We start from the raw sequence: 10,658 nt of genomic DNA on the forward strand, positions 1-10,658 counted from the left end.
TAAATGATAGAATGTGTGTTAAAAAGTTAAGAACTAAATAAAATTTCCCACCACTTTCATAAAAACATGTGGTGTACCACTCATATTTCTGTCACAATTAAAAATTTCTCTCTCTATGGAGCAAAAAAACAGGGCTAAGACCAACAAAACTCGGCAAAAAGACCGAGATTACACCCCTAGAACAAATTGGTTAGACAACCTTTCACAACTTTAAAAAAAAATGCCCAGATGATATGGCACAAACAGAAACCTCAGTGTCATATGCAAAGCGATATACTTTTATACATAGTGATTATTCCAAAGGAAATTAAGCTAAGAAAAAAAAGCACGCGCGCACAATTGTTGGCAACTCTTAAGGGTCCAGAGTTAATTATGGCATAAATCCATACAATTACAGAGAATTGATCATCATCGTTGATCCGTTTTGGTCAAATAAAAATCAAACATAAAAAACAGACATGCATAAATTGTATCTTGCTTATCAATATTAATTGCAAATACCATGCATGGCTAGATGCTAGATGCTGCTGCTGTTGTTGATGACCATGCATGCATGCATACACTTATTATCATGGCAACCATCCTCCCATGTAATTACTCACGCTTGGACCTGCTGTCACCACGGATATTGGATCATTCTGATATCTGCAAAAATTTAACAGATACATTAATTCAATGAGAAAGATGACTCAACTCAACCCACAAAGAGAGAGAGAGAGAGAGAGAGAGAGAGAGAGAGAGAGAGAGAGAGAGAGAGAGAGAGTATTATCCATAATCTGGATCTTAAACTTACAATAGTCACTGACATTAAATGTACAAAATTGAGTGCGTAAAAGGCCCATTAGTGGCCTAATTCAAACCATAAACCCCCAGTTTTAGTGATGTTCACCTTAACTACAATGCTAATTAACTGGGTTTAGCATAGAGGCTAATTAAATCCAGAAAACCCAGACCTGCACATATAATAATTAAAAAAATGCTTGTATTTTCTTGGCATCCACCTTCTTGGTTCAGACAAGAGGAGATTTTAAGTTGAGAAAAAACTTAATCAGGTTTGGAGGCCAAAATGGATTCCTTAATCATGTAACTTAGGGAGTTTAATTATATTATAAATGCAGTACAAGTACATACCCAATCTGTAAAGTGGGCTCGCAGTCTAAGGGATGGAAGAAGCCATCACCCTGCGCCGCCTGAGCTTGTTGGCGGTTGTACTCGTCGGCAGCTTGTTGGCGGCCGTACTCGTCGGCATGTGCATTCAGTTGTAGTGAATTTACATGGTATCCCTCATACAACTGCAAAGCATGATCACCCAAAAAGTCAGGTACATGCAACGTCTGAAAACAAAATCAACTTAATTACCGCCCTGCAACTCGGAATTGCTGAAAGTTATTCATAATCTTTCAAAACCAAATTGCTGAAAATTATTGTCGTTTGCCTACCCTTTGTTTCAGGGTCTTGTTTGCTTCGTTTAGCACGTGTTCCTGTGCAAAAATCAGAACCATAAATAAGTAAATGTACAGGATGAGGAGAATATGCATTGCGAAAAGCACAAAAACTTTCAGTTGGCTAACATGGGAAGAGTAAACTCAAATGAAAATACACAAGGATATATGTGTTCTCATACATTTCGCTGAAGGTCTGTGAGCTGATCCAGCATGTATTGGGTCTGTAATATAAGAATACCAAGGTATATCAGTTTAAGTCATTCATGCTTCACTTGGAGCCAATTCGGAAAATCTGTTTCGTGTTCTTGGTTTTGGATTCCCAGTCTCTATATACACTAGGTAAACTTTTTCTTCTTCTTTTTTGAGCGATAAAGGATGATTTTTCATGGATTTTATGCACACGTCTCATTCACTTCATGGTTTTCAAAATACAGCATGATGCAAGCAGTGTCAAATATCACAAAAAGTTAGAAAAGTTTATGGAGTACCTGACAATACATGAAAATCTAGCGCACAATAATAAAAACCTTGAAACAGCCAAATGGTCAAGGAATCATTGAGAAAAGGACAATATGTTAAATCAGTTTAAACTGTAAGGTGGTGATGAGGTAAGGTACCCGTGTCGATCTGATCTGCTTCAGCGACATGTCCAGCTGCCTTTCAAGCGATTCAAGCTCTTTGCTGCTTAAATGGCCAAGATCTTCTCCAAGGAGATTCCTAAGGTAGTAACAAGAAAGTTAGTACTTAGTAAACCTAATTTTTAGCCCTTAACGTTTATATAACTGAAGGTCGGAAAGACAATAACCTTTGGTTTCGTTGTAGGGCTTCAAAATGTGCCTTGAGCTTCAAATACTCCTGCTGGCTACTCAATTCCTGCATATGGTCCAGGAGAAGTAGGATGTATTCAGGTCAAAGATAAACAATATAAAGATATATAGATATATGAATTAGGAGGTTGTCATATATATATTTGATCCCAAAACCTTTCCTACAAGATACCTTAATCAGATTTTTGGTCTATAAGTTTCTTTAATAGCAAGAAAAAAAGTTAAGCTTGTTTGAATCCCAAACAGTGAATTCTTTGTATAAGTAAATACATCAATACAGAGAAAAATGTTGGGATAGTCTTTTACTAACATCAAGCTATGAAATAACATTAAGATAGGGAGGGAGAGAAACAAGTAGTATGGTTAGAAAATAACAAAATCTCTAATTAGAAAATGAATCAACTATGTATATCAATTAACACCCTCCTTTACGTGCATCTATCTTACACGAGAAGAGGTAGACAAATATGTAAATAACATATAAGTGCAGTGCCACCTTATCGGTTAACAAATTAGTGAGGTCTGGGATGGGTGCCGTTTAGAAGTTTCGAACTCAATATGGACTCCATAGAACCATTTATAACTCAAAATTCATGTTAGACAATTTTACTAGACTTCAAAAACTAAGGGTTGTTTGATCATCATTTCGTTTTCAATTTTTAAAAACTAAAAACTAAAAATGAAATGATTATCAAACAACTCTGAAGCTGTTATTAGTCAATAGGCCAACAATGCATATACAATTAGTACCAATAAGATCTTACTTGAAAAGTAAAAAACCACTAAAAATAGTATCAATTTTCATTTGTACTCTCTTGAAAACATTCTATATATCCATAGGTTTGAAATTAATCCTTGTCATGATGCAATGTTTACTTGCCAGTAGTTTGGTTTCTTTTGTATCCCCTCAATAGTCCTTGTTATGCAGGGTAACAAGCAAGAAACTCCATCTAAACTAATTAACTGAGTTGAATGTATTACCAAGGCCTCCCTTGTAGATACATTTGTCTCCGGTGCTGCATAGCTGGACTTCTGGTACCTGTCAAGAGTTTTGAGCATGCTGTACAACAACATAAACACACATGTAAATTAGCCTTTCTTTGAAACATTATTTGAAGGGCATAAATCATACAAAATATGAATTGATGGATCACAAGCCAGGTAATTATATTTGTATTCGTGTAGGAAAACAAATAACATCAACAAGAATGCCTCATCCGACTAAATAGGGTCCGTTGTATGAATCCTAAAACATCACTTCACTTTGTGTAGGAAAACATATAATTAGCGAATGCAAGTAGGAAATTCCTCGTCCATATACAAGACTCTATAGGATTATTCAAAAGATTAAGATGTGAATTTAGTCTTACCCTGAAAATTTATCGTTAGCTGAATGAGATGAATGTTTATGGAGAGCCTACTTCATTGTAATACCTTTAAACCTTATCCAATAAATAAGTAAATATTGCTTTTAAAGCTCTACTTCTCAAGCTTACATATTTCATATTATCTAACATAATGTATAAATTTATTTAAAACACTTCAATCATTACGTAATTAAGACAAACACTTTATAATTTAGTTGGTACTACAAGATCTAAAATTTTTTTACATTACCATGCATTTGAGAAACCAAAAAACGAAAAACAAAAATTGAAAAAAAGGACAAAATCAAGCCAATCTCATAGAAATTAAACTTAAATAATGAACTTATAATTAATACAGTATACGAGAAAATATTAAGCCCTAAAAATACGTGCAATTAAAAAGAGATATTTTACTGAGATAAGATAGAGCACTGGTAATAATTAAGCAAGTCGAAAATTCAGAAGTTATTTTTGACGTAAAGTCAGATCCAAGGCAGAAATTGCAGATATTTAGTACTAATTACTCGATGTCAAAATGTGATTGAAAACCATCTGTCTTTCAGAGAGAGGGAGAAATTAATCCAGTGGAAAACAAGGGAAATCTTGTATATTTAATGGACCCAAATGAGGAACTGGAAAAACCGGGTAATTAAGTTCTTGCTTTTGGATTAATATTTCCAGGAAACTCAATTTAATTTTAAAAAAAATAGAAAAAAATTCTCGCCCTAAATTTTCAGTGTAAGAGCAGAGATGAGAACCAGCTGAGACCTGAAATAGAATAGTTAATTAAGTTGAAAATTCCCCAAAGTATAACAATTTGTTAATAGAAAAAAAGAAGGGAATTTGGTAAAATAAAACCCTAGCTAAGTATTAAGCAGCTAGGTTTTTGGAGAGAGAAGAGCGGGCCTGGTGAAGAACAAAACGGAGTCTAAAACCTGATACTAATTAACTAAGCTGGCTGATCAGAAAGCTTCAAATGCTGATCCAAGGGCTTTTGGATCGATGATATGGCTCTTGTGATAAATAAAAAATCACTAAAAAAAGAAAAGAAAAATGAGATGATTGAGTGAAGCTAAAGCTAGGGTAAGCAAATTAAGAAGAGGAAAAAGGCAAGGGCTTCGGGAAAACCCAGTTCACAGAAGTTAAAGCATAGAGAGAGAGAGAGAGAGAGAGAGAGAGAGAGAGAGCAAATTAAGAAAAGGAAATGGGCAAGGGCTTTTGGAAAACCCAGTTCACAGAAGTTAAAGCATAGAGAGAGAGAGTTTAGAGAGAGAAAGCTAGCTAGGATTTAACCGATGGAGAGTTGTGAAAAAAAACAGTGAGTGACGAGTGATGAGAAATGAGAGATCTTCTTTTGATGGGGTTTATCTTTATTTCCTGTTGCAGATCTAACAGCAATGCCGAAGCAGAAACACTCAACCTGCTAAAAACACCGAGACATTCACCAAAACGGCAACAAAAAAACCGCCGCTAAAAGTCATCAAATTTCAACAATTTAACACAAAGGGCGACATTTTTAAATTTTTAAACCAAAAAAAAAAAAAAAAAACTTCACGAGGGAGCTTTTGTCAAAGCGCTGCTGCTGATGATGAAGATTCATGATTCAGCCAGACAAAACTGAAAACAGCAAAAAATGTTCACGCAAGCAAACGGCTTGGAGATCCAAAAAAGCACTCCAGGAATCATAGAAGAAGAAACAAACAAACAAACAAACAATTGAAATTAAATCAAATAAATAAATAGTTAATTAATAAGTTTTGTAAGAAATAAGAGAGAAAGAGAGTGTATATATGTATGCGTGTGGGAGAAATTGCGATAGCCGAAATGGTATAGAAATGGAGGGAGGGAAAAAGCGGGGGTTTAGTTGTTTCGGTGAAATAACCAAAAAAAAAAAAAAAAAAAAAAGGAGAGAGAACCTTGAACTACTGCAAAACTCGTACAGCTTTCCTCTATTGGAGAAGATGATGAGAGCAACCTCGGCATCGCAAAGAACGGAAAGCTCGTAGGCTTTCTTCAAAAGTCCGTTCCTTCTCTTCGCAAAGGTCACCTGTCTGTTGATCTTGTTCTCTATCCTCTTCAATTCCACCCTCCCTCTTCCCATCTCTCCTCCCTCTCTCTCTCTCTCTCTCTCTCTCTCTCTCTCTCTCTCTCTCTCTAGAATTCCTTATCTATTCCCCAATCAAATTATCTGACTCTCTCTCTAGCAAAAACAACTACAACAACAATGGGTGCAAAAAGCTTCCTCTTTTGCTTTTTATATATAGTTTTATTTTTCTAATTTTCCTATTTCTATATAATTCTATGTATTTTCATAGTTATGAGCTCAACATTATTACCATCTTCAATAATCTCAGTCTCTTTCTCCTTCTCTTCTCTCTCTAGTTGGGTTAACAAAGAAAAGACAGAGTAATTGAGCAGAAGGAATCAAATTAATACTTCAACTAAATGATGCCTCTGAGAGAGAGATGGAACCGACGGTTGAGTGTATAAATTTTTATGTACACCGAAACATTATATTACTACGACATGAGAATAATTAACATGAAATGAATTCATTGCTATTTATGTAACATCTAGTTTTAATAATGGAATGTCATGTGAAGATAAACTTACACATACGCTATAATATTGGATTAGAACGCCATCATGGTAATGAACTCATCCTTTATATGTTCTCCTTTTGCAATATTGGTATGTCTGATTTTTAAAGTTTATTTAATTAAAAAAAAACACAAGTGTTATAATTTAGATGAGACAATAACGTCACATGACAATGTTCTGAATAGATTTAAAAAATGGGTACTTAGATTCAAGACAAAAATTTTGAGCTGTTCTTGGATTTAGTCTAGTTTTTCTATTTTTAAAATTTAATTTAATTTCTTGTGTAACATCCCACATCGCCCAGGGAAGTAATCCTTAAATGTATATTCTCATTCCTACCTAGCACGAGGCTTTTTGGGAGCTCATTGGCTTCAGGTTCCGTAGAAACTCTAAAGTTAAGCGAGAAAGAGGCCAGAGCATTCTCAGGATGGGTGACCCACTGGGAAGTTGCTCGTGAGTTCCCAAAAACAAAACCGTGAGGGCGTAGTCGGGGCCCAAAGTGGACAATATCGTGCTGCGGTGGTGGAGCGGGCCCGAGCTGGGATGTGACGGAATGGTATCAGAGCCTAACCCTGGCCGTGGTGTGCCGACGAGGACGTCGGGCCCCTAAGAGGGGTGGATTGTAACATCCCACATCGCTCAGGGGAGTGATCCTTAAATGTATATTCCCATCCCTACCTAGCACGAGGCCTTTTGGGAGCTCACTGGTTTCGGGTTCGTTAAGCGAGAAGGAGGCCAAAGCATTCCTAGGATGGGTGACCCACTGGAAAGTTGCTCGTGAGTTCCCAAAAACAAAACCGTTAGGGCGTAGTCGGGGCCCAAAGCGGACAATATCGTGCTACGGTGATGGAGCGGGCCCAGGAAGTGATCCGCCCCGGGCTGGGATGTGACATCTTGATTTATGCATCTTTACTCAAAATTTAAACAAGTATATGCTCACACACAAAGTGAATTTTGTTTATCTTTGTTTTCAAAATTGAAGGAGAGAGGAAGAGTGTGAGAGAAAACGTGGGAGTGGGAGAGGGGGAGAGAGGTTTATTTTTAATTTTTTAACTTTTTTTTTTTAACTTAGAGATATTAAAATTGCATGGAGGTGAAGCTTAAACAAAACAAAACAAAATTTTGTTTTGTGAAATTACGTTATTGCCCTTAACTTTTTTATTATAATAAAAGACAAAATAGTTTTTTCACCATCTTTTAGCTGACAAACAGGGTTCTATTAATATGTAAGTTAGATATAACCACTTTCATAAAAAATAGTTAAAAGAAAATTTATATAACATCAGATATGATACACATACAATAGGTTGATAAAATACATTTAACATGTGATAAAAGTATCTACAAAAATAAATAAAAATTAATCTACCTATCATCCATGAAAATAGTTCAAAGAAATTTCATCTTCTGTACATTTATAAATTCATACTGGTATATATGCTGATATATAGAGTAACTACAACATAGATTAGTTAATAGAGTTAACATGTGATGGAGTTAAAAGAAAACATTGAGATGCAAATGAGGGAGTATTTAATTTTTACATTTAATCCTAAAATTGAATAAAAGATAAACCTATAAATAAGCGATGACATTTACCACAATCTAATAAAAAGATAATAAAAAAAAGTTGATATGAATAATCAGTGAATGGACCTACCCAACAGAGTAGACTTTTTTTTTTTTTTTTTTTTTAACAAACGACATTATTTACACTAAGGGAGGTGAGGGAGTGGACTAAGTCTCACAATGTGCTATCAATAATGTGGTTCAAATTCACTTTTGGTGAGAAGCGAATATAAGACCTCTTACTTACAACTACAGAGGAATACTACTAGACTGTAGTATTAAGTGGCCGCAACCAGAGTAGACTAAATTCAATAATAACTCACAAAATTAAACTTAGGCTTTTTATATTAGCACCCCACAAAATGTTGAATACACCCCACATTAAAATTTAATATTAAATAACTTATTTACCCTACCATGCAATGACAATTTTGACCTTATTAGGTTAAAAAAAGTCTATATACACCCCAAATCACTTTTAACGTATTATCTATATTCTTTAACTATCAAAACCCTTCCGACCCTCCATTGTTAAACAAAACCTTAACCAATGAAACTACAAACATGTTGATTGAGAAAAAATATTTTTGACGAATGAAACATAAAATCGATGTTTCGGAAGCTTCACATGAGGTAAGACTTCATATTTTTTTTATTATTTTTAGTGATTTCGACGACATCGATAATTATTTAATCTTGCTTTTGATGCGTTATTCAAGCTTCTATGTTCGTATTCATTTTTTAGAGATTACATGAAGAATTAAACACCTAAAATTACCATCAAATATTAAAAACAGACGACACATGTTTTAACGATGGAATTGAAAACAACCCACATATGCTTTAAATCCCTGACGGTATCTTTTTGTCAAAATTCTAGTCGGCATTTTTTGTCCAAATTAAAAACTTCATAAGATTTGAGAAATGTGGTGTGTATGGAAAATATAGGATGCATGTAAAAAATATAATGTGTATATTAAGAATGTGGGGTGTGAGGATATTATGAGGACTGAGAGAGCAAATTTAGAATGTATTAAATATGTAAAATTTATTTAACAATTCGTAAGGTGTTAATATAATAAGACATAAACTTATATTAAATTTACACTTAAAATACGCATGAATAGGGAGGAGGATTTTGGCACGTGAGAGGGGAGGTGGTGACTGAGAGAGAGACAGACCAATAGGAGAAAAGCGAGCGAAATGGGAGAAAACCTTAGAATGGCTGGCAAACTGGGACTTGGATTCTCTGCCCTCCCATTTCGGTGCCCTCTCCGTACCCTCCTGTTTTGTGTGGTCACGGTTAATCCATGCTAACATTTTATATTGTTTTTTATAAAAATAATAAGACAAAAAAAAATAGTAATATAAAATATTGACGTGGCTTAACCGTGACCACACAAACAGGAGGGCACGGGGAGGGCAGAGAATCCAAGTCCGGCAAACTGGGGCAATCAATGCAGAGGACCCCAAAAACGCTACGTGTCGAAATATTAAGTCAACAACGTCTGATATCCACCTGACCATTTTTGGCCACGGGCAATCATGTGACCCAACCTTAAGAAGGCGAGCCTTCGTATGTTCCCCCATTTTACCGTAATACCCTTCATTGTGTCCACACCCCATTGCCCTCATGCACCTTCGTAGATACAAGGGCGACATACACCTTTGATTTATTGGTAGCTGTCTTCATTTTGTTGGAGTTAATCTCAAGTTCAACTTCATAGATACACGGGCGATAGACTTCGTAGATACGAGAACCATATATTGTTTATGAGTTGAGGTTTTAATTATGGCAAGTTCAACTGTGACAACGTATGTAATTTTAGTGTGGGTGTTGAGACTAGTTGTAAATTTATTTTGTAAAGATCCATTGTTTGTGTATAAAACATAACTTATAAAATTAAGTACATTTGATTAGTCGGTAGCTTAAAGGCCGGTTTGGTATTGTTGTGTTTTTTTTCTTTCAAAAAATTACTTATGTTGTATTTTAAGAATAATCAGTTGTAAAATAAAGTAGTTGAGAGTTTGATAAACTGTATTCTTAAAAGTGTTATGAGTATGAAAAATAGTGCAAAAGCGTTTGGTAAATTATGATGTAAAAGTGGTATAATTGTATATAATAACAAAAAATAGACGTAGTAGGGGTGGCGGCAACAACAATAGTCGCAGGGGTAGTGGCGATGATGGCAACGTCAATGGTGAATATGTGGTGGTGCCAATAATAAGGTGTGGTGGTTGGGTGCAAAGGTAGCAGTTGTGGCAGTAGTAGTGGTGGCGATTGCAGCGTTGTTGGTGGTGGCAATGGCAATGATGGTGATGGTGATGGCGACAATTGTGTAAGGTTGGTGGTTGCAGTCATAGGTGGTGGCAATAGTAGTGGTTGTGGCAGTGGGGCCAGAGATGGTGATGGTGATGACAACAACAATAGTAAGGGTACAATAACAGTGCGAATAGTGGCGTGTGGTGATTGGGGTGCAGGTGCTGGCAATGGTAGTTGTGGTTGAGTTGACAGTGGTGGCAATTGTGGTTGTGGTTGGGGTAGTGGTAGTGGTGGTGGTGGTGGTGGTGGTGGTGGTGGTGGTGGCTGTGGTTGGGGACAATGACGACAATGATGGTGGTGGTAATGGCAGTTGTGGTGCTAGTGGTGGTCGTGGTGACGATTATGGTGGTAATAGTAGCGGCAATGATGGTGGTGGTAATGGCGGTGTTGATGTAAGGTTAGTAATTGTAGTGGTAAATAGTGGTGGTCACATTGTTCTACAAGAGGAAAAATGTATGTAGAAGATTACACAATGTCATTTTAAAAAATGAACAGTATTATAGGAATTGAAAGTATTCAAAAAGGC

At 35.8% G+C, this 10,658-nt stretch overlaps 1 protein-coding gene across 2 annotated transcripts; it reads right to left on the minus strand.

Annotated features, from left to right (window-relative positions):
* Positions 1-339: 339 nt before the first annotated feature.
* LOC103416586 (agamous-like MADS-box protein MADS4) lies at positions 340-6,055 on the minus strand. 2 transcript variants are annotated; one of them, XM_029096341.2, is made up of 8 exons: positions 5,556-6,055; positions 3,254-3,332; positions 2,251-2,318; positions 2,063-2,162; positions 1,625-1,666; positions 1,440-1,481; positions 1,132-1,292; positions 340-645 (listed from the first exon to the last, which is right to left on the minus strand). In XM_029096341.2, exons 1-8 carry the CDS (start codon positions 5,738-5,740, stop codon positions 570-572), a joined length of 753 nt encoding a protein of 250 aa, XP_028952174.2. In that variant the 5' UTR covers positions 5,741-6,055; the 3' UTR covers positions 340-569. The 2 variants fall into 2 exon arrangements, with proteins under 2 accessions (XP_028952174.2, XP_028952173.2); XM_029096340.2 differs by having other exon boundaries at positions 1,132-1,334; positions 5,556-6,041.
* Positions 6,056-10,658: the final 4,603 nt, after the last annotated feature.

Source organism: Malus domestica, chromosome 16 (genome assembly GCF_042453785.1).
Source record: "Malus domestica chromosome 16, GDT2T_hap1".
In the NCBI taxonomy this organism is placed as follows: Eukaryota; Viridiplantae; Streptophyta; class Magnoliopsida; order Rosales; family Rosaceae; genus Malus; species Malus domestica.